The sequence below is a fragment of the Oryctolagus cuniculus genome, chromosome 11 (genome assembly GCF_051225735.1).
Source record: "Oryctolagus cuniculus isolate XC-2025 breed Fujian yellow rabbit chromosome 11, ASM5122573v1, whole genome shotgun sequence".
NCBI lineage: Eukaryota > Metazoa > Chordata > Mammalia > Lagomorpha > Leporidae > Oryctolagus > Oryctolagus cuniculus.
Window position 1 is genome coordinate 120,916,284 of NC_142877.1, and position 24,394 is coordinate 120,940,677.

Below are 24,394 nucleotides of genomic sequence, written 5' to 3' on the forward strand. Positions count from 1 at the left end.
CATCTGCTGGTTCACTCCCCAAATGACCACAAATGCCCGAGCTGAGCAAATCTGAAGTCAAGAGCCAGGAGCTTCTTCTGGGCTCCCAATGTGGATGCAAGGACAAAAGTACCTGGGCTATCATCCACCGCTTTCAGAGGTCATCTGCAGAGAGCGGGATTGGAAGAGGAGTAGCCGGGACATGAACCAGTGCCAATATGAGATTCCCGTGACACAGGGGGAGGCTTAGCCTACTATATACCACAGTGCCCAACTCAGCTGATCTAAATATTGAATTCGATCTCATTGTCTGCTTCAAGGTAAACAAAGGAGTTTTCTTCCCTGGCCTTGGGGCATAAACACATTCAGTTAAGTCTTTCATTTAAATTCCACTGGTATTAATATTGATCATTTTTTTCAAAAAATAGTGCAAATGAAGACGATGAAGTGTTTTTTGGGCCTGTCGGGCATAAAGAAAGATGTATTGCTGCCAGCCTAGAACTCAACAAGGCAAGTCCAGGCCCACCTCCTCTGCCAGCATCTGGAGGCCCCTTTGCATGGAGCCCCCCTGGCCGGGGAGAAGTTCGTGGAGGTCTACAAGGAAGCGCGCTTGCTGGCCTTGCAGATAGAGAGCAGCAGCAGGAGCAGGGCAGTCCTCGCGGCCAAGCCCCAGGACGCCGGGAGCCTGGGTGTGGAAAGATTCCTACAGGAGTCACAATTAAAAGTGAGCCTCTTTGAGAAAGAACAGGAAAAGGAGAAGAGTCCCAAGTCACTTAAAAGGGAGACTTACTACCTGTCCGACAGCCCCTTAGTGGGGTCGCTGCTCTTGGACGTCCAGCCCTCCATGTTCGAGGCCCCGCGTCTGACCCTGCCCAGCTCTGCTGCCCAGGTCGGCCCCATCCAGTCACAGGGGCCATTGCACTCATCTCGTCCTTGGTCAGGGCAGCCTGGTGCTGCCCACCCTCCCAACCAGGCAGTGGCACAGAAAAGGGTCCCCAGCAAACTGCAGCTGCCTCGAGCATCATCGTCTGTCAGAGGAAAGAGCCTCCACTCGGCCACCGAGAAGGTAGACAAAACCGTACACCTGAACATGGCCCAGGAGCAAGACACTGCTCGCCCCTCGGGCCTATCCAGGGAGGCTGTGTGGGCAGAGCCCTGGCGGGGAAGACCTGGGAAGTGGCGGATGCAGTGACAGCGGGGGAGCTGGGCAGGCGTGTGCCGATGAAGGATGGCTTCTGTCCATTCTGGTTGGAATCCTTCTTTTTGTCTGTGGCAATGCTGGACAGTCCACCCGCTGGGGATTTTGTTTTCTGTAATGAGCAACCTCTTCCGCACCTTGTCTCTGGGAGAGCCGCTGGTCTTCCTCCCTGGCGGTGACTGCCTTACCTTGCTTCCCTCCTAGCATCCAGCTGGGCAGTGGCAGTTGACTGTTTGCCTATGGTGGCCTTCAGCCAACTGGAAGACTGGGGTGATGCTAAGAGAAGATGGATGTCAGCCTCTAGCGTGCTTGCAGGAGGCAGCGTAGGCAGGGTGGGCAGCGCAGATGATCAAAGTTGTTCTGTTTTTATAGTCCAGTTCCTGGGTGACAGCCAAATGGGAATGACCTTCTGTGTGCTTGTTAGGTTTAGGAGGATGTAAAATGCCCAGCAAGGGACTGGAAATTCCTTTGGCCCACTGTAGGCCCCTCTCCCAGCCAAATGACTCCTTATGTCTGAGGCTGGAATGCCAGAGTCAGGCTTTGTGCATGTAGCACAGCTAGACTTGATTTCAAAATAATTTAGGGGAGGTATTGCTAAGTTATCTGCCCCCAGACCAGCTCCCCCTCTGTCACTCCTCAAAGTTCTGTGTGTGTGTTGCAGAGGGGAACACGGAACAGGCTCTGTGTGTTTAGAGCACAGAGACATTGGAAAAAGTGTGTGTAGGGCATGGGTACATAGAGCAGTGTGTGTGTCTTTTGGGCAAATGGCAAGTGGGCTGGGTTTTTTTTGTGTAGGCCATGGGGACGCGGGGCAGGGTGTGTCTTTATAGTGCATGGGGACACAGGGCAGGGTGTGTTTGTGGAGGACATGGGGCATGTGTGTCTTCAGGGGACGGGGATGAGGGGCAGGGGGTGTGTTCAGGGCACAGGGCCATGAGGCAGGATGTGTGTATGAGCTCCCAAACCCTTCCTACAAGGTGCATTGCCATACACACAGAATGAACGCACAGTGGGGTAGAGGACTTTGCACATACACAAGAGCCCACTGCAGGGTCTCTGGACACCTTACAAGCACAGAATGGAACTTCCTGCTTGTTCTGATGCGTATCTCCCATGGTCCCCCTAAGACCCCAAGGCAACGAGCTGCTGCACGCAACATCCCAAGGGTGGAGACGCTCAAGGTCACAAGTCCGTATTTGATGGGCGATGCTAAGTGACCTGGAACTTACCCCTGCTTGTCCTGGCCCTGGTGTGTACCGACATGGCTGCCTCAGCAGTCTGGGGAGCAGGCATCCTTCGTTTCATAGCTCTCCTCTAAGAGACTTTAGACAAAACACAGGCTGTCAGAGGGGGCCTGCCTGGGCTGGAACAAACCCAGTGTGAGCAGCAATGCTGGCCTTCCTGGGCCTGTGCAGCAGGGTGGTGCCACCTTGCTACAGGAGCATGACTTGCCATGTGGCAACTGCCATCAGTCTGCACCCAGCAGGGGCTCCACTGTGAGCCAAGAGAATGGCTGCCTCTGCCCCTGACCCCTGACCCTCTCCTGATGCACCGGCCAGGGTTCATGCTGGGACCCCAAGCCCTCCCCAACAACCTAAGAAAGGATCCTCAAGCTGCATATCAAATGAGACTGACAGGTTCCACATGATGGCCACAGCCCGATGGCACCTGGTCCCCTGCCACTGTGTCCCACCTGAAAACCCAGCTTGTCTACAGTTGAACATTGGATGAAGGATAAGCTGGAGGCCAAGATGCTCTGGGCAGAATGGTGGGAGCTGGTCCTCAGGACTCATTCCCAGCAGCATGAAGACAGCCAGACACGGGCTTTCCACCTGCAGCGTCACCAAATGAGGCCGTGGCACCGTGTTCCCTGTGCCCTGCAGCTGGGCTGCCCCAGCCTGTGCCACTGTGCTTGAGGGCCCCGAATGGAGCAAGTGCCAAATTCTGGTCTGCATGGGATAAATAGAGGCTGGGATTCTGGAAGAGTCAGATGGCACTGAAACCATTTTGGTGCCTCCTAGGTCATGCCTGAATATTCCAGAGCCTGGGTAGCGATGGGCCTAGAGCACCAACCTCCAGCCAGGAGTCCGACTCACAGGGGCCACCAACCAGTTCTGCACAGGGCCATCCAGGGGAGTAGCCCACACAGCATGTATTCACACAACAGACTGGGTGTTGGGAGGCTTCTGGCCCCTGTAGCTATAGGGAGATGGAGCTGTCAAGGCACACAGCTGGCACTCAAACACACCTAGGGCATGGTGTTCTGCCTCACCCGCCATCTGCAAGGGCCAGAGACACAGCCCGTCACCTTCAGAAAGGCCACCACCCACACCTTGAAGCGCACCCAGCCTGCTGACTTCTCACTGACACAGAGCCAGGCCCCTCCTGCAGACAAGAAAACTCAGGTCGGAGCAAGCAAGAAAGGTTTCTTGGTCACACGTTATAGTTAAGTACATGTGACATACTCAACAGAAGATTAGGTGGTAGGCCATTAAACACACCTTGATACTTCAGTATCTTTCATTCATTAGGAAAATTTCAATATTTTTTCTCTTCTATTGAAATTCCAATGGCAAACCTGTTGCCCCATTTGGCATGGCTCCACATTCTTGAGTGCTCTGTATGGGCTTATTGTTTTTACACTCTTTTCTCTTTGTGCTTTACTTGTAATTCCTAATGCGCTATCTTCAAGTTCATTTCTCCCCCACCACCACCCGCTTGTCAAATCAACCGGTGTGTCTTTTCAAGGCATTCTGTTTCTCTGTATTTTTTATTACTAGCATTTCCACTGACAGGTTTCCTTCTCTGCTGAAATTCCCATCGGCTTATGCATGCTGTATGTTTTCATCTAGGGGTTGTCATTTATCAATCACGCTTGTATCAAACTGCCTGTCAGATAGTTCCAGTGTGGGTCACAGGGTTTCTGGTGTTCTGATCTTCTTGATGGAGCTTTTTCTTTTTGTGTGGCTCCGTATGAGCTGAAAGCTGCGCATCCTTCAAAACACAGTGGAAGCTCAGAAGGGCGTGCCTGTCTGGGCTTGCTGGCTGAGGGCACAGGATCAATCCAAGTGCAAAGGAGGGTCAGCCTCAGGGCACGGCTGGCTTCCATCTGCACTAGCACTACCTGTGTGACCAGAGGGTGCTGCTCAGTCTCTGCTCCCACCTCAGCTTGAGGACTGGGTTGCAGCTGCTAGCGACTCGTTGTCTGCTTGTGCGTCCCTTGTTGTCCCAGTCCAGTGACAGTATCAAGCTTCCTCGAGAATCCTACCCTAGCCCCAGTTACAGGAGACCCCCGGTGCTATTATCTCTGCCCAGGTCCTGCCTCTCATCTGGGTTCTTTCTCTGTCCCCAGCTACAGTGATTCCTCCTATGCCCAGAGGGTGCCAGGATTCCCTGACCACCTGCTCAGTCGCTTGTGGTATTTTCCCCTGGGGAGAAGGATGCAGCAGACATAGTGGAAGGGCAGCCACCTCCTGCTCTAGGCCGCATCCTCCCCGTAGGCCCCCACGTATATGTGGTACCAGCATTTCATTATGACTTTTGCCTGAACACTTCCTGCTCACACACCCCCGCCCTCTGCACCTCTCACCATGGTGTTTACAAGGTGTCTGTCTCCCTAGATTTCTGCCTAAGTGGTCACTCCGTGCCTCAGCCATCAGATGGGTTCAAGCAAGGCTATGGTTTCGCAGACTACCCCATTCCTTCCCTGCCCTGCCCTCTTTGTTCCTCTCAAAAGCCTTTACCATGCACAACTTCACTGGGTGGGCCCTGAACCTCCCTTTGGGAAGTGGAGGGTGCTGGAAGGCGTCTTGTGCCCACCCTGGAAGTCAGGCTATGGATGACTGTCGCTCCCCCTCTTCGTGGAGGAACGACACTGGACCCTGCGCTGTTCTTTCATCTGCTCGGCCCTCCCCGGGTTTGCTGCTGGTTCTTCCCGGGTTGGCTACTATCCCTTCCACCTCCGTGGAAGGGCAGTTCCCCCTGCCCACATTCCCCACTTCCGCAGGGGAGCGGCACACCGCCGGCCGGCTTTCTCGGGGGCTGCACAGGTGTTCCCCTTAGATGTTCCCCTTAGATGTTCCTGGTGCATGCTGTCTCTCTCCTCCTTTATAGTCCTCCTCCGCCAATCCCAACTCGGCTGCCCACACACCGAGTACGCTGCTCTCCAATCAGGAGCAAGTCCTACAGTTTATTGGTTGAACTGGAGGCAGCTGTGCGGAAGCTGTTTACTTCTCTCCCAGCGCCATATTGTGGGAGAGCAGATGCATAGAATAAGTCTTAATTCTAGTAACTCAGTCCATTCCGGGCTGCTCCCCACAGATCCCCCTTTCTTTTTATTTTTTGGCGTTGATACGCGCCTGTCTTCGGTGTCCCGTGGCACACACTCTGCTCTGCTTGCTAGAGTTGCCACAGGTTCTTACAAGTCCTATCAATCAGGCAAACCGAATCCGGGTCCTCTCTTCGCCATGTTGTGAGGAGGTTTTTAGGCGCTGATGCGTGCCTGTGTTCGGTGACCTGCGGCTCACACTCTGGTCGAGCCGCTTGCTGGTGCTTACCGCCTTAATCAGGCAGACCGAATCCAAGCCTCCTAATTGTTGTATTGTGGGGAGGCCTTACTGATGTTAATTCGTGCCTGTCTTCGGTGACCTGCGGCGCATAAGCTGCTAGCCGCCCGCAGGTGCTCATCGCCTCACTTAATCAGGCAGACTGAATCCAAGCTCTCACATTGCAGTGTTGTGGGGAGGCCTTATTGATGTTAATTCGTGCCTGTCTTCGGTGACCTGCGGCGCATAAGCTGCTAGCCGCCGCAGGTGCTCATCGCCTCACTAATCGGGCAGACCGAATCCAAGCTTTCTCATTGCCATGTTGAGGGGAGGCCTTATTTTTCTCTATTTCTCTATCTCCGGGCATTCCTATTTCTCCCATTTTACTTCTATCTTCCAGCATTCCTATTTCTCTCATTTTACTTCTAAACTTCTGTTTCTCTTATCCCTGCGGCTTCCCGGCGCCTCGCCCTGCCGGCAGGCTCCGCCCCGAGGCTGCTTCTCAGCGCCTCGCCGGCTCTGAGCCGCTTCAGCCCGCGCCTCTCTCATCTGCGCGGCTCGGCTTTGCGCGCAAACTCCGCGGTCTCGCACTTAGCCCAGCGTTCCCTATCTACTTGTGCCCCGCACGCTCTCTCTGCGCACGGCAGCCTCCGCGAGTCACACAGCGTCAGCTCACGTCTCCACCACTAACATTCAATCCAAGTTCCCCGGCTAGCCTGGCGAATTCAACCCAGCTCACGTCTCCGCCCCACGATCTGGCTTCCCGTCCTTTGCTCCCCGGGCTAATCAGACAGATCCCAATCTGGCTTACGTTTCTGCTTCTGGTTTCAACTTTTCGCCCCCTATTCCCGGGCTAACTTGAGAATCCCAAAGTGGCTTACGTTTCCGCCTCGGCCTGCCCCCCGCGGCTACAATTTCCCTAACATTTTTCTCTACCCGGTATGTTTCCCCAAGCTTTCTTCCAACAATACTCCTCCCTCATTTCTCCTGGCTTCTCCCCACAGTCCGTATCTGAGTCTGTTTGTTCTAGCTTTCACTTTCGCTTTCGACCTTAGAGATTTCTCCCAGCTTCCTCCCGTAGTCCGTATCTGAGTCTATGCCTAGGCTTTCAATAGCTTCCTCCGGCACCTCTTTCGTCCGGCTTTTCCCTAGGCTGTCTGCTAGTCTCTCTCTCCGGTATTTTCCCAGTTCTTCCCGTTTCTTCCCTCTTAAGTTTCCTATCCGTCCTAGGTTTCCTATCCGAGTCACGGCACCATTATGTCACTCCCCCTCTTCATGGAGGAACGACACTAAACCCTGCCTAGGCTTCATATCCGAGTCACGGCACCATTATGTCGCTCCCCGTCTTCGTGGAGGAACGACACTGGACCCTGCGCTGTTCTTTCATCTGCTCGGCCCTCCCCGGGTTTGCTGCTGGTTCTTCCCGGGTTGGCTACTATCCCTTCCACCTCCGTGGAAGGGCAGTTCCCCCTGCCCACATTCCCCACTTCCGCAGGGGAGCGGCACACCGCCGGCCGGCTTTCTCGGGGGCTGCACAGGTGTTCCCCTTAGATGTTCCCCTTAGATGTTCCTGGTGCATGCCGTCTCTCTCCTCCTTTATAGTTCTCCTCCGCCAATCCCAACTCGGCTGCCCACACACCGAGTACGCTGCTCTCCAATCAGGAGCAAGTCCTACAGTTTATTGGTTGAACTGGAGGCAGCTGTGCGGAAGCTGTTTACTTCTCTCCCAGCGCCATATTGTGGGAGAGCAGATGCATAGAATAAGTCTTAATTCTAGTAACTCAGTCCATTCCGGGCTGCTCCCCACAGATGACTTCTTCTTTTTTTTTTTTTTTTTTTTAATTCTGTACCTACAGAATCTTTTGTTTTTGTTTTTTTGTTTTTTTTTTTTTTTGACAGGCAGAGTTAGTGAGAGAGACAGAGAGAAAGGTCTTCCTTTTTCTGTTGGTTCACCCCCCAGGTGGCCGCTACAGCCGGCATGTTGCAGCCAGCGCACTGTGCCGATCCAAAGCCAGGAGCCAGATGCTTCCTCCTGGTCTCCCATCGGGTGCAGGGCCCAAGGATCTGGGCCATCCTCCACTGCCTTCCCGGGCCACAGCAGAGAGCTGGACTGGAAGAGGAGCAACCGGGACCGAATCTGGCGCCCCAACCAGGACTAGAACTTGGGGTGCCGGTGCCACAGGCTGAGGATTAGCCTAGTGAGCCACGGCGCCGGCCTGGGCAACTACTAAAAACACTGAAATCCCATTCTGGGTGTGCATGGACACCACCTTCACTGAGGCCTCTGGGGAAGTTACTCGGCCTGCAGGTGCAGTCCCAGGATGGGGCAGGGGGCAGCCATACCCCAGGCACGTGCTGTCCCCTCCCGGCACCCCGTCTTCGCAGGCCCCACAGTCCATTGCACCAGGCCTTTCCAGTGGCGTCACCAGGCTCCTGATCCCCAGAGGCCATGAGGACCACAGATCCCCATAAGGCAACAGGCCCCCAGGAAAACTCTTGCCCCTGCCACTGCTCCCACTCACCTCCCCTTTACCACACAGCTCTGTTCCCCAAGGGGCTTGTGGGCCCCCACCCCTCAATTCCCAGACCCGGGACTTCATGAGCCAGACTCCAACCAGACTTCACCATTGACGTACTCACGAGTTGCCTCCTTTCAGTTATCATGGTCCCACTCAGGATGTAACCTTGTGCTGGGACAGCCTGGGTGCTTGGGTTATAGCTAGTGGCTGTTCCGTCTGTGCCCGTCTGGGGACAGGTGCAGGCGGACCTGGCCTACTATTCTGGCCTGTCCTAGGCTCTACCTTCCTTCCGTTTTCCACTAAGCTCTATGGAGCAAGGTTGCTCAGGGGTCCTGACCCACATGTCAGTAGAGCTGGCCCTGGTGCTGAAGTGCACCTGCTCCCTGTCTCCTCCATTAGCACAAGGTGGGTTAAAACAAGACCTGTCCTAGCAAGCGCCTGACTCCTGGCTTTGGATCGGCGCAGCGTTGGCCGTGGCATCCATTTGGGGGGTGAACCAATGGAAGGAAGACCATTCTCTCTGCCTCTCTCTATCTGTAACTCTACCTGTCAAATAAAAAAAAAAAAGGCAAGCCCTATCCTCTCCTGGGACCTTAATGAAGCTGCATCCCCTCAGGACCTGTCACCCACCGTCCACCTACAAAGCCTCAACTCAGCCTGGGAATGCCTCAATCCACCCGCAGTGGACTGCCCTCCAGCCACCTTTCACCTGAGCCTAGGCCCTGGTTATACGCACACCAGCCTCCATCTATACCCCAGTGCTGAGAGCTGCAGAGCAACCCACATTCTTGCACCTGTAGGGCTGGGCTTCAGATGCTGAGGCCAGTGGTCCCAGCTTTGCCAGTTTGCCTACTCTGACCAGCTGGAGACCCTCAGCCCAGCAGCAATGGGTTTTCACCTGTGCCTTGTGCTCCCATCCAAATGGGCTAAGGCTTGTTTTCCGCTGCAGAGAAGTCTGCCTTGCAACTGCAGGGGCCATTAATAAATTCAGTAGAGACAATTATCTGACCACTGCAGATCCACATTGAAAAGAATAGACGGCAGGTTAAATCTGAAATAACAGAATTGCTAATAGTAGCAGGGGGTGGGAGTGGGGAGTTACTGTAGGAGAGTAAGCTCATGGTACCCATTTTGCTGCCCATAACACTGGGGTCTAAAGACATTAGTTTTTAGTGGTAACTGAAATTCCTGAAGCAGACATTAAAAATGCACGATATCAAGAGTTTGAGGTGGGAAACTCTTTGATAAGTCTCCACAATATCAGGAGTTTGAGGTGGGAAAATGCCAGTTCTCTGTCCACTGAGGCTTTGGAGGAGAGATAGCTCTGCTTTCTCAGGTTAGAAGACATGGTTTCCCATGTGCATAGGAAAAATCTTGTTAACTTGGCCATATTTCCATTTCACCAAGAAGTTGAAAGTCCAGACTCACTCAGGTAGACTCTCAGCTGGTACCCCGGTTTTCTCTGGACAGTCATCAGAGCTTGTCCTGGTCCCCTTCCTGGCTTCTCCCATTCCCTGGGCCTCAGCAGTTCCCTGGAGCCTCTCTGGCTGCAACTGCCCACGTGGGTGCGTGTTGATGACCTGAGCCTCCCTTCCTCTTCAGGAACTCTCAAGTGCTACACAGCTCCCCATCAACATGGTAGCTGGCCTCCTAGGTGGGAACTCTTCTCCCCAACACTTCGTGCTTCCTTCCTGGGAAGGGAAGCCAACTGTTGTAACCTTGAGCAAATTTATGCCCTTGTAGAGGGTCAGAGAATATAGGTGATGCTGAAGTAGGGGAGAGTGCCAGGGCACACCCAGCCACTGAACACAGGAGTCTGCCTCCCTGTCAGTAGCAGCCCAAAGGCAGGCCTGTTTAGCTGTGCCTGCACTTGACTTTTGACCCATTTGTTCTGTGTAATCCTTTGGCCCCAAGTTTACTCTTTTTCTCCATCTGTGCAGAAGTCTTGTTACAGAAAGGTGCTGTATAATGGAGAACCCATGGGCCATCAGGGACCAGGTCACTCCGTGACCTCCCCACAGAGCCGTGAGGACATCCTAATGGGACCTGACAGCTGCTAACTGCAGTGAAGATGAGAGGCTGCCTGGGTTCTATGAAAGGAAGAATGGGAAGTGTTCTGTGCTATGCAACCAGGCCTGCCATGGCCAATCCAGTGCCACACAGGATGACTGGTACCCCTGGGGCAAAGAGCAGCTATCCATTGTTTGGGGACTTGATTGTCTCCTTTCTGTACCAGCTCTGCATACAGGAGGCATGTGTGCACTGTACCTCATGCAGAATCACTGCAAGTCTCACAGAAGAAATCTCATCTTTAATTCCAATAAACTTTGAAATAACATCAACATAAAGGAACATGCATCTGAGTGAAAATAAAACAGCAGCTAACCCTTTTATCTCTTAAATGATCAACCACATTTTCCAAACAACCTAATGCACAAAACCCACTATATATACAACATTTAGTACATCTCAATATGAACCCATAAAAATTTTTGTTTAACAAGAACCATAGCTCTGGGTTTACTTTAACTTGCAGTAGCCTAGAACACTCTCCCATGAGTGTTCTTCCTCTCTCCCCTGATGTTAACCACATCCTGCTTCATGTTCCATTAAGCAAAGGCCAGGTGTGGGGATTCCTCTAGTTATACGAGGGATGCAGATTTAAGGAGGTAGGTCAAGAGCATGAGCAGGCAAATAAATATTCCTTAAACTACTGGAACGAACAAGCTCAGGATTTGGAGAGAAAGTCTTTGTTGGTGCCTCTTGCAACTTCCATCATTCAAACCACGAGATATACCCTCTTCTTCCCATTGATGTTTCTGGTCTTCAGCCCCAGGTACTGCCGGCTCTTCTTCTCAGGCTGTCCATATAGCATGTCAGTGAAGAACTCAGGCTCATCTTTGGCCGTTGATTTGGGGGTCATTAAGCCACACATAGTCCTCAGCCTGTGACACAGGTAGGTCATAGCTTCCACTTCGTCTGATGGTTCCTCATATACTGGCTGCTTCATTTCCTCATAAGCAGACAGGATCACTGCCTGGAATAACTTGATCAAGATGCAGATGATCACCAGCATGAAAGATGAGAGGAACAGGACCCCAAGAACCCTGTTATGGGAAAACTCAGTGTTTTGAAAAGCTGAGATGCAGTAGGAGAATATCGTCTGAGTGGCGTGAATCAAGTGGCTGTAATTCCATTCGTGCTGACCAAATACGAGGTAACCAAGAACCATGTATACAAAGAAATAAATGGACACCAAAAGTGCTACAAGGCAGATGCCGGGAAGTGCGATCTGGATGGCCTTCTGAGCCAGGCGTACATCATAGAAGGCTCTGGAATATCTGAGGGTCTTCAAAATTGTCAGAAATAACAGGAAAGCCAAAGTTATCCTCATAGTGTGATCTACTTGAGAAACCGCATGAAAGGGAATGAAGTCTTTGGGGTTTGACAAGTAGAACTGAGTCACAGCTGTGGCCAAGAAATGCTTCCTGAGAAACAGCACAATCAACACAGTAAATATGCATTTTAAAGCCAAGTTGAGTAGATTGTACACACTTTGCACGTAGGAGGCTCTTTCTTGTATAATGACGTAGAATTCGCCAATAATGTAGGCTATGAAAAAAATGAGAATGGCCACATACAAGTAAATTTCTGTTGAAGTTTTCCGGTCAAAATCAGCAAGTGAGAACGAGTGCATAGATATGCTCGTGTTGACGACTCCTAACTGAGAGACCTCAAACAGGACAGAAATGCTACAGAACAGGTTCACGTCGGGATTAAAAGTCGTTAGTTCCAAAACCACAGCCCATGTCTTCTCATCAAGCCAACTGCTTCCTTGGAGTTCTCTGAGCCTCACTGTGGAATTAAACAGCTGCTCTGATGGAAAAAAATAGAACACATAGCCCCCTCCTCCATAGGTATGTAACAGCCCATAGGAATAGTACACCCATCGCTTTCCCTGCGGCTTGTAAGTAAACCCGGTGGTGTTCTTGCCTGTCTGCCGCTTGGTCACTTCATTCCAAAAGCTAGAATAGTTTTTTGTGTCTTCTGGGTCAACGCCATATTGGGGACGACAACGGATTTCTTTTATGTTGCTGTTCTGCACGAAGTTTGCGGTAGGCAGGCACATCTTCTCACCGGATTTTGCTCTCACTTGCCTCATGAGTGGAAGGCCTAGGATTTTGGACGAGCTGTCAAGGAGAAATGTTGGATTCTGGTCATTGTGGAACAAAGGCACCAGCACGCTCTCGAGCCACCTGTAGATGTCCTCCAGCTTCGTCACAGAAGCCAGGTCCACAGAGAAGCGATCACGAATAAACTGGTTGTAGTAGAAGCTGTCGGTGTGACGCAGCAGGACAATGAGCAGCAACAGAAGGACTAGGAAGATAAAGTGGATGAGGATGTAACTCAGAAACAGGAAGGCCCTCCTCTTGATCCTCTTCTTCCTTTGGAATATTCTGATTTCATCTTCTGTCAGGGGTTGGTACATCCTGGACCCTTGGATTTTAACGATGTGCTCGTGCAGCTTCTTCCTCTCATCTGGATTCATTCTTGTGCTGGGGAGCAGCAACTGAATGTAACGATACTTGGTGGACCACGGGATGTTTTTACAATACTTCGGCCACATTGTTCGGAGGCCTGACACCAGTATAATTTTACATGGCTGTTCCACAAAAACTGACATAAGGAATGAACAAAAAGAGGCAAAGAGCCATTCTATCGACTTGTTGTAGCTATAATTCAGTCCGTAAAAGATGATAAAGAAGGCAGATATGCTGGAAGTGGCAAACACCAAGAACCATGCTATGTACAGGCACCACGGAGGCAGTACAATCTGCGGCTTTTTTTCAAGTTGTTCTTCTTCTTCGGAAGAAGTTGCTCCGGTATAAACATCTTCATTTTCTGCTACATTTTTGTTACTGAAGTTTTTATTGGCTGGATGGACCTTAGTGTCCTTGGTTTCTTCTGTCACATGCCTGGATACAGATTTCAAGGTTTTCTTTGCAGAAGCCTTGGGCCGTGCAGGCTTCCTCTTGGATGTGGGCTCTGCCTGGGTTTTGGTCTTCTTGTGGGATGCAAGCTTGACAGGCTTCTTGGAGCCTTCCTCAGCAGTCTCATGAGCATGCCACTTGTTCAAACGATCATCCCAGTAAGCACTCTCTTCTGACATAACAGGATGCATGCGAGGAGCTACCTTATCTAGATCCACCTGATGTTTCCTCTGAGAATTGATGAACAGAATTGTTATTAATAATACCAAAGGGACTGTAATTAGGGTACTTATAATCCCTATGGACATTGATCTGAAGTAACGCAACTCATTTGACACTGTTTCTTCCTCTTTTGTTAGATTAAAGAACATAATATTGCAGAAGAGAGCACTTAGCAGCAATGCTAAACAACAGGACAATCTTTGGAGCCTGTTGAATGATTTAGAAACAACACTAGCAAAAATAGAGAACCACAAGTGGTTTCTCCCTAGCCTATAAGAAACATCTATCAGAAAGAAGTCCCTTTTTCTCAGAGGCTGGTCTGGTGGGGTAACCTGAAACGTCCTGTCCGTAGTGGTGTCAACAGAAAGCCAGATCCTGCACATGAAAAGCCAGATGTGTCTGCTGAATAGATTTTCCACCTTGATTCGACTTAAATACCAGCTAGGCGATGTGCCTTCATTGTTGTGCCAGACACGAATGGAATGGATGTCCCCCAGGTCACTTTTAGTTGTTAGGAGGAAAGTGTTGATGCTTCCCCGGTACAGAGTGGTAAAACTAGGGTGGCTTAAACAATGTGTACTACTGGCACCCTCTGTTCCAATAAGCTGAATAAAGACATTGGACCTGGTCCCAGATCCCCATCGACTTCCTGTGAAAACAGTGACCAGGTAGCATATTTTGTCATAAGGATCATTATCAGGTAGAATTATTATATACTCTCGAAGATATTCATCCATTTCATCCCTGTGCAGGGCCCAGAAAGCTAGGATGATGTATATGAGCAAAATGAAAAGCACAGTGATGAGAGTAATAAAATTAAGGCTAAGGTTCTTTAACCACAGATCCACAGGATTAGGGAACACAGTGACATTGGACGTCAAGTAGTGGGTATGCAAGTCAGTCTTGGCTAGCTCATTTATCCTCAGGTGCCGCTTGGTCCTCCCCATTTTCTTGCAGACACAGTGCACTCTCTGCCAGGTGGTCCCCTCACCGAGGCTACAGTAATCTTCTCTCCAGTCACTCTGGATCTGGTACATACCCAGGCAGTGGGCACTGAAAAGAAAAATTTTCACAAGCTTGTTATTGGGCTTCTGGACGAAACGAGGTGCCTCCAGCATCATGATTATGGCACATGTGGGCGACTGGCTATGCTGAGCTATGACTTGCAGCAGGGACGCTGGGAGGCAGATCACACGGGCCTCCTTAACTGCACAGTCAGGGTCAAACTGGTCACTCTGGTTGGCAATTGGAGGGATGTCATAAGGCACGAGGAAGGTTGTGACCAGACCAGTGGGGGTGACCCGACTGCCTGCGTACACCAGCACCTTGAACAACACAGTCACTTCTGTCACAATGTGGACCAGCACCTCCGTAACTTCTCTGTGGTCCACTTCAAAGCTAAACCCCCCTGTTGTCTTCTTCGAGGACTCGCTGACCTCCTCGGGTCCCACTGTGAGATTAAAAGCTGCAAAAGTCAAGTTTTTCCTGTTGAGGTACACGTCCACCACACTGGGCGTGATCTCTATCGCATCCCCATTTTCAGCAGCTCCATACATTCTGAAACCAACCACCTGGGTTGAAATTTTTTCTGGATGATGTAACCAAGGAAAGGGGTCGTCTGCAAACTCACAAAACATTGTAGAAACTACAGCCTTTGCGGGCAGACCAGGAACTGTGCTCCCATTGAGTGTTGCCTGAAAACAGTTTGGGCAGTCTTTCTTGTTTCTGAAGACCTGGGTCACATTCTGCTTCTCAGCTTTCTCCAAAAACATGTTAATGCTGGCACTCTTCATTGCTGTTTTATTCCCTGGCAACATACAAGCCAGTATGGTGTCTGCCAGTGATTCTGCTAGGTGGAAAGGATCTTCCACCACTTCGTGAGGAGCAATCTGTTTCAGGATATTAGACAAACTTGTTAATATTCCAGTGCCTATGATTTCTATTTGTTCACAGCGAAAGTGTTTATCTTTCCGTCGATACTCTTGTAGGCCTTGATTTGCTTGCCACATCCTCACTGTGGCACTTTTCTGGGCAGTTCGAGTGAATTCAGAGGCTTTCTGGGTTAATTTGGTAACAGTCACGACTACCTGGTTGATTTCCTCCAAAGTGCTCACCGGAAGAACAGAAGACTGATTGAAAAGGTGATCTCTGAGCCCGACTTTGTCACCCTGGAGAGTTGATTCAGTTTTCATGCTATTCAAAACAGAACCCATTACATGCATTAAGTAACCTGAGGATAAAAATTTCTGGTCTCGAAGCAGAACAGATAGCGATGAATTTGGTCCCATGGTAGAATTGAGTAACTGATCCAACACCATCTTGGATGAGTTTTTACTAGTGGGAGGCTCTACAGTGGCGCCCAAAGTCACCTGAGAAAAAGCTCCTAGAGAGTCATAAACCTGAACAAATATCCTCAGTTTGTAACCATCAGCTGACACACCAACAGGGAGAAAGGAAGGGGGTGTGGTAAAGTCTCTCCCAAAGTGCAAGATGGGCCCCAAGGTGTTCTCTTTTACTGAACTGATTTCTGCAATGCCTTCCAAATCAGAAACTATCATTTTATATGTAAGGGGGGTGTGCTTATCTGTGAAATTGCTACACCGGACAACAAATTTAGTAACAAATGCAATTCCTTTAGCTGGTTTCACTGTGCATTCTCCTGTTTGAGGACCATGGTTAAGAATAATGGGATGCTTGAATTCCAGGGTCTTCCCACCCCAACTGGTTACTTGCACAGAAACCCAGTAATTTGCTTCCAAACAATGACTGAAGGCAAAAGCTTTTGCAGACAAATAAGCACCATTTCTCCCTGTTACAGTTTGCCCCATCCAATCAAGTGGCATCTCAGCTCCTGACTCAGACACAATTGACCAGTTATAGAAGTCACTGCTTACACAGTCCGTGCAATTTAGGTACAAAGAAAACCGATCTGATACAATTAAATTGCTGCCACAATTCTCAATACATGAAATGTGTGCCAAAGGAGATGGTCCTTGGAGCACATTTACCGTTTTATCAGAAAATGCTCTTCGGCCACCCTTCTGTATCACCATTCTGAAGAAATATTCACGGCCCCCTTGAAGCGTTCCTGGGGAAAGTGTTAGCACAGGGTTAGAAGCTTGTGGCCACCTCAGATCAGCCTGGTCTGGGTGACACACGTCCTTGCTTGCCACTTGTATCTGATCTCCATCGTAGTTCTTTTTATTTGTGGTACAGTACCAGGTAAAACGGAGCCCCTGCAATTTGTTGCTTTCTTCCGGGTCAGAGGACATGCTTCCATCCAGAACCACCTCATCTGTATAATTAGCTTTGATGTTGGCGTCTCCACCAATAACTGCGACCAGGGGGCTTCGCACTATCCAGACATAGATGGAGTCCGAGTCGTAGAGCCGAGGAACTGTGGGATCCCGTGTTAGGATGGTCACTGAGAAATTAAACAAGTACACCCCCCAAGATAGGGACGCAGGGGTGATGTGGATGATGGTGGGGATGTTTGCTTTCGGGAAATGACGCACATCCAAAGGCTGATTCCAGTCGGGCACATCGCCCACCGCGGGCACCGAGAACACCAGCCATCTTTGGGTGAAGATTTGGAAGACTGGACAGTGCATGTTGATGGTGGCATTGAGGGTGTCCCCTTCATTCCTGGTCAAGCGCACAGCAGTAACGCCTGCGTCCCTGTTGATCCTCACCTGATAGATTACGCAAAATTCCATCTGACAGGAAGACTGCACTATGACTTGGCTGGACGAATTCACGGCTTGCAAGACAACAGGCACCGGCCCATCTGTGGGATACCGCGTTTGCGCCACAAAGCCGGTGTGGGCGCGCGGGAGCGCAGGCAGGACCGAGCGAGGCTTTAAGCGCTGGGCCCGGGCGGCGTGGCGGGCCGGGCGGGCGTCCCCAGGCCCCAGCAGCCCCAGCTGGAAGGTCCAGGCCAGGGGCCCCAGCGGGCGCCTCAGGGGCAGCGGCAGCAGCAGGAACCAGGCCAGGGCCAGGCGGCCCCCGGGCGCTGCCAGGTGCAGGGCGACGGGCGGCGGCGCCGCGAGTCCCGGCAGGCAGCGACGGGTGCGGCGCCGGACCCGCACGCTGAGGCGGTACCAGCCAGGCGCGGCCGCGCGCCGCGGGGCACCGGAGAAGCAGAGGCCGCGGCTGCGGCTCAGGAGGGCGCCGCCCCCCGGGGCCGGGAGGCGTGGCAGGCTGAGGCGGGCGTGGCGTCCGCGGAGGGCGCCTCCGTGGAAGTGGCCGCATGGCGGGGCCGGCCACCCGGGGCCGGCGGTGCTGGACTGGCGCGGAGCCGGAGCTGGAGCCGGTGGCAGGCCGCCCAGGCCCAGGCCCAGGCCCAGGCTGAGGAGGAGGACCGCTGGCCCAGCCCGCATGGCGCCGCCCTTGGGAGCCGACGGTCGCGGGGTGGCCCAACGGCCGTGGGCTCGCGCGGTCGGGGGCCCAGGGGTCCCAGTTGCGGAGGGCGTCCTGGGAACAAGGAGCCTGCGCAGGCGCCTGGGTCGCCGGAGGTCCCGCGGCAGCGGGGGTCTCTGCCAAAGGGACCGGGCCTTGGTGGGTCCAGCGGGTGGGAGACCCCACCTCTCTGTTCCCACCGAGTGTGGACCCATGAGTAGAGGCCCCCTGCGCGGGTTCCCGCTCCCAGCGTCGCACCGAGCGTGAACCCGGGGTTCCCAGGAAGTGGGAGGCAGATGAAGATGGAGGCAGTTTTTAGGGAACAGCAGAGGGAGAGCAGCGGGGTGGGGTGGGGGTGCTTCTTCAGACGCAGGAAGCTGTGGAGAGGACGTGACTGGGGTTTGTACCCCTGGAAAGCCTGGAGGAGGTCCTTTAAGAACAGCGTTTGCTGTGTGAGGAGCTCGTTCCGGCTTCCTGTGTCCCTTTCCTGCCGTTTGGCCCTGACTCACAGGCAGAAAGAAGCGCCCTCTCGGGGCCCACACGCCTGAGGGCGGCACAGGTGCTCCAGCCACCTGGCACCAGGCCTGCTGGGCTCCTGAGGAATCAGCCAAAGTCTTCACGTCTCTTTCGTGACCACACTTGCTTTCTAGCTCAGGCAGGGTTCCCAGCTAGATTAAGCCTCATTACTGAAGGGCCCTCTTTGTTCTGTCTTTGACAGACTCGTTTCACCGGGGCAAACCAGTTAGGAAACTGGAAATCAGAGGGGCTGTGAGGCCAGACTCGGGTTTACTGGGCTCGGCCTCTTCTGGTCTCTAAGGGTGAAGGCTCACATCATTCATGTTGGTTCTAGCTTTGCTGGGAAGAAGGGGTTTCAGGAAGTTCACGGACAATGCACATTTGAATTCTTCAGAAATGTTTAACACTTTTTAAGTTTAAAGCAATGCAAAGAAATTGTTTGTTTGTTTGTTTTTGACAGGCAGAGTTAGACTGTGAGAGAGAGAGACAGAGAGAAAGGTCTTCCTTCTGTTGGTTCACCCCCCCAGATGGCTGCTATGGCTGGCACACTGCACCGATCCAAAGCCAGGAGTCATTTGCTTCTCCTGGTCTCCCATGTGGGTGCAAGGCCCAAGCACTTGGGCCTTCCTCCACTGCCTTCCTGGGCCACAGCAGAGAGCTGGCCTGGAAGAGGAGCAACCGGGACAGAATCTGGCGCCCCAACCGGGATCAGAACCCAGGCTGCCGGCGCCGCAGGTGGAGGATTAAAGTGAGCCCTACACTGGCCCAAAGAAATGTTTTAAAAAGCTGTATGCCTGTCAAACAATAAAAATAAAAACTGTATTTATGTTGCTCGCACTGTGGCGCAGCAGGTTAATGCCCTGGCCCAAAGTGCCAGCATCCCATATGGGCTCCGGTTCTAGTCCCAGGTGCTTCTCTTCCAATCCAGCTCTCTGCTAGGGCCTGGGAAAGCAGTACAAGAGGGCCCAAGGACTTGGGCCCCTGCACCCACATAGGAGACCCAAAGGAAGCTCCTGGCTTCAGATCGGCATAGCTCCAACCGTTGTGGCCATCTGGGGAGTGAACCAGCGGATGGAAGACCTTTCTCTCTGTCTCTAACTCTGTAACTCTGTCTTTCAAATAAAATAAAATAAATCTTAAAAAAAACTGCATTTATTAGACACAGCCCCTATCCACTGGTTCACTCCCCAAATGCCCTCACTGGCTGGGATTGGAGACTCAATCCAGGTGTCCCACTTGGGTGGCAGGAACCCAACCACGTGAGCCATCACTCTTGCCCCCCAGCATCTGCACTGGACTCTGGAGTCAAGAGCCCAAGGCAGGACTCAAACCAGGCTCTTACCAGAGTGCGGGGGTCTTAACCACTAGGCCAAACAGCTGCCCCCCCAAGACCTTTTTGAAGTGTGCTTGAATGTTATAAATTGGAGGGTTCAGTTAGGGGAGGTAGCTGGTAGTGTTGCTCAGACTCCGTCTTTTCTGGGTTTTGTCTGTTATTTGCTGACAGGCTGGTTTCTTGCTGTGATTGTGAAGGTGTCTCCTTTGTTCTTTAGTCCTGTCCCTTTTTGCCGCATCTTTGGGGCTCTGTTATGTGTAACATATTTGTGGTTATGTCTTCCTGGTGAATTTCCCTTAATTATTTCTATCTTGATAATAATCTTGGTTTCAAAATCTTTTCTACCAGATAGTAAAAGAGCCACACTTGCTCTCTTATGCATTCTGGTTACGTTGGAGATATATTCATACACACACACACACACACACACACACATATATATATATATAGTCATTCTTTTACTTCCAACATGCCTTTACATTTAAAGTGGTCTTTTGTGGACAACATTATTTTATTTTTTTATTTTACAGAGTTAGTGAAAGAGCAAGATAGAGAAAAAGGTCTTCCTTCCATTGATTGGTTCACCCCCAAAATGGCCACTATGGCCGGAGCTACCGATCCGAAGCCAGGAGCCAGGTGCTTCCTCCTGGTCTCCCATGCTGGTACAGGGGCCCAAGCTCTTGGGTCATCCTCCACTGCCTTCCCGGTTCATCTAAGAATGCTGGACTGGAAGAGGAACAACCGGGACTAGAACTTGGTGCCCATATGGTATGCCGGTGCCGCAGGCAGACGATTAACCAAGTGAGCCATGGCGCCGGCCCTGACAACATTATTATTATTTTTTTTTTGACAGGCAGAGTGGACAGTGAGAGAGACAGAGAGAAAGGTCTTCCTTTTGCCGTTGGTTCACCCTCCAATGGCCGCCGCGGCTGGTGCGCTGCAGCCGGTGCACCATGGTGATCTGATGGCAGGAGCCAGGTACTTATCCTGGTCTCCCATGGGGTGCAGGGCCCAAGTACTTGGGCCATCCTCCACTGCACTCCCTGGCCACAGCAGAGAGCTGGCGTGGAAGAGGGGCAACCGGGACAGAATCCGGCGCCCCGACCGGGACTAGAACCCGGTGTGCCGGCGCCGTGAGGCAGAGGATTAGCCTAGTGAGCCACGGCGCCAGCCGACAACATTATTTTAATAGAGTTTTAGTTTTTCTCCCTGTCAACCTTTTGAGTATTTATAGCACCACCATTTAAAGTAATGATTGGGGGCTGGCACTGTGGTGCACTAGGTTAATCCTCCACCTGCAGCGCTGGCATCCCATATGGGTGCCAGTTCTAGTCCCGGTTGCTCCTCTTCCAGTCCAGAGTGTGGACGTTTAACCACTAGGCCAAACAGGTGCCCCTCCAAGACCTTTATGAATTGTGCTTGTATGTTATAAATTGAGTTTTCAGTAGGTGAGGTAGCTGGTAGTGTTGCTCAGACTCCGTCTTTTCTGGGTTTTTGTCCTTTATTTGATGACAGGCTAGTATCTCTTCCTATGACCATGAAAATACCTTTTTTCTTTTTTTAGCTTTGTTTTATCTATTTATTTATTTTATTTTGACAGATAGAGACAGAGAGAAAGCTCTTCCTTCCTTTGGTTCACGGAAGCACTTGGGCCATCCTCCACTGCCTTCCCAGGCCACTGCAGAGAGCTGGACCGGAAGAGGTGCAAATGAGGCTAGAACCCAGCGCCCGTATGGGATGCCAGCACCGCAGGCGGAGGATTAACCAAGTGAGCCACGGCGTCGGCCCCTGTTTTATCTATTTAAAAGACAGAGTTACCAAGAGCGGTAGAGCTAGAGAGCGAGAGGTCTTCCATCTGCTAGTTCACTCAATAAATGACTGCTATGGCCAGAGCGGAGCCAATCTGAAGCTAGGAGCCAAAAGCTTCTTCCAGGTCTTCCATGCGGGTCCAGGGACCCAAGGACTTGGCCTTGTTCTACTGCTTTCCTAGGCCATAGCAGAGAGCTGGATCGGAATTGGAGCTTCCAGGATTCAAACTGGTGCCCATATGGGATGCCGACGTTGCAGGCTGGGGCTTTAATCTGTTGTGCCAGAGCACTCGCCCCTCCTTTGTGCTTTGGTGCTGTCCATTTTTGCTGCATCTCTGGGGCTCTCTTAAGTAACACATTTGTGGTTATGTCTTCCTAGTGAATTCCCCTTAATTATTTCTATATTTGATAATAATCTTAGTTGCAAAATCTGTTTTACCAGATAGAGAAAGAGCTACTCTTGCTCTCTTATGCTTACTGGTTGCATTGAAGATACATATATAAATGTCTTTTAATTCTTTTACTTTCAAATATTTGTGCTTTTACATTTTTTAAAACTTTTATTTAATAAATATAAATTTTGAAAGTACAACTTTTGGATTATAGCGGTTCCCCCCCCATAACCACCCTCCCACCCGCAAACCATCCCATCTCCTACTACCTCTCCCATTCCATTCTTCATTAAGATTCATTTTTAATTATCTTTATATACAGAAGATCAGCTTAGTATATACTCAGTAAAGATTTCAACAGTTTGCACCCACACAGACACATAAAGTATAAAGTACTATTTGAATACTAGTTTTACCATTAATTTGCATATTACACTTTAAGGACAGAGATCCTACATGGGGAGTAAGTGCACAGTGACTCCTGTTGTTGATTTAACAATTGACACTCTTATTTATGGCATCAGTAATCACTCAAGGCTCTTGTCATGAGCTGCCAAGGCTATGGAAGCCTCTTGAGTTCACAAACTCCAACGTTATTTAGAGAAGGCCATAATCAAAGTGGAAGTTCTCTCCTTCCTGCAAGAAAGGTACATCTTTCTTTGATGGCCTGTTCTTCCACTGGGATCCCACTCACTGAGATCTTTCATTTAGGTGTTTTTTGTTTGTTTGTTTGTTTGTTTGTTTGTTTTGTTTTTTTGTTTTTTGCCACAGTGTCTTGGCTTTCCATGCCTGAGAAACTCATGGGAATTTTAGCCAGATCCAAATGCCCTAAGGGCTAACTCTGAGGCCAGAGTGCTGTTTAGGGCATCTGCCAGTCTATGAGTCTGCTGTGTATCCCACTTCCCATGTTGGATCGTTCTTTCCTTTTTAATTCTATCAGTTATTATTAGCAGACACTGGTCTTGTTTATGTGATCCCTTTGACACTTAATCCTATCTTAATGATCAATTATGAACTGAAACTGATCATTTTAACTAGTAAGATGTCATTGGTACATGCCAACTTAATGGGATTTGGAATCCCATGGCACCTTTCTAGCTCTACCATTAGGTTTTAGTCCAAGTGAGCATTTCCCAAAATGTACATCCCCTCCCTTTCTTATTCCCCCTCTTATATATATCAAGGATCAATTTCCAGTTAAATTTAAACACCTCAGAATAATTGTGTGTTAGAGGGGCCGGCACTGTGGCATAGTGGATAAAGCCACTGCCTGTGGTGCCGGTATCCCATATGGGCGCTGGTTTGAGACCCAGCTGCTCAACTTCCAAGCCAGCTCTCTGCTATAGCTTGGGAGAGCAGTGGAGGATGACCCATGCCCTTGGGCCCCTGCACCCACGTGGTAGACCTGGAGGAATCTCCTGGCTCCTGGCTTCAGATCGGCACAGCTCTGGCTGTTGTGGCATCTGGGGAGTGAACCAGCAGATGGAAGACCTCTCTCTCTCTCTCTCTCTCCCTCTCTCTCTCTCTCTCTCTCTTTCTGCCTCTCTTCTCTCTGTGTAACTGTGACTTTCAAGTAAAATAAAATAAATCTTTAAAAATAAAATAAAGCGTTCAACCAATGGTATTAATAGAACAAGAAAATACTAAAAGTATTAAAATAGGAAGCTGTTCCTCAACAGGACAAGGGCTGATCAAGTCATTCTTTCACATAGTGTCAGTTTCACTTCTGAGGTTTCCTTTTAGGTGCTCAGTTTGTTGTCAGAGATCAGGGAGAACATATGATATTTGCCCCTTTGGGACTGGCTTATTTCACTCAGCATGTTTTCCAGATTCCTCCATTTTGTTGCAAATGACCGGATTTCATTAATTTTTTTTACCGCTGTGGCATTGTCTGTGTATACAAAGGCTGTTGATTTTTGTACATTGATTTTATTTTTTTGTTTTTAATTTATTTGACATGTAGAGTTATAGACAGTGAGAGAAAGAGACTGAGAAAGGTCTTCCTTCCATTGGTTCAATCCACAAATGGCCACCACAGCCGGTGCTGCGCGGATCCAAAGCCAAGGGCCAGGTGCTTCTTCCTGGTCTCCCATGCAGGTGCAGGGGCCCAAGCATTTGGGCCATCCTCCACTGCCCTTCCGGGCCACAGCAGAGAGCTGGACTGGAAGAGGAGCAATTGGGTCTAGAACCCGGCGCCCATATGGGATGCCAGCACCACAGGTGAAGGACTAACCAAGTGAGCCGTGGCGCCGACCCCTGTACATTGACTTTATATCCTGCTACTTTTGCCAAACTCTTCTATGAGTTCCAATAGTCTTTGTGGAGTTCTTTGGATCCCCTAGAGAATCATAGCATCTGCAAAGAGGGATAGTTTGACTTCTTTATTCTCAGTTTGGTCATCTCCCACTGAGACTACTCAAACTCTCAGCCGCACCGTGAGTTCTCCCACACACCTTCAGTTTGTTTGTTTGTTTGTTTCCCACAGTCCCGGTTC

General features: G+C 50.7%; 2 protein-coding genes across 25 annotated transcripts in view; one reads left to right on the forward strand and one right to left on the reverse strand.

Moving 5' to 3' along the window:
- Positions 1–24,394, forward strand: part of LOC138843211 (tetratricopeptide repeat protein 38) — a 73,006-nt gene that overhangs the window by 2,665 nt on the left and 45,947 nt on the right. For 21 of the 24 annotated variants that reach the window (XR_016216418.1, XR_016216416.1, XR_016216417.1 and 18 more), the window contains exon 3: positions 21,301–21,468. The exons of 1 other annotated variant lie outside the window; for it this stretch is intronic. Coding sequence is in view for 2 of the 23 variants with exons in the window: in XM_089307765.1 (XP_089163891.1) it covers positions 21,301–21,468 (168 nt within the window). In the remaining 21 variants the exon portion in view is untranslated. Of the gene's footprint in view, positions 1–407; positions 2,007–7,681; positions 10,174–21,300; positions 21,469–24,394 lie in introns of those variants that run through there. 2 more of the 24 variants (XR_016216428.1, XR_016216426.1) reach the window with 2 other exon arrangements.
- LOC100357197 (polycystin family receptor for egg jelly) lies at positions 10,182–19,337 on the reverse strand. Its single transcript, XM_051828137.3, has one exon. The coding sequence runs from the start codon at positions 18,064–18,066 to the stop codon at positions 11,020–11,022; it is 7,047 nt and encodes a 2,348-aa protein (XP_051684097.3). The 5' UTR covers positions 18,067–19,337; the 3' UTR covers positions 10,182–11,019.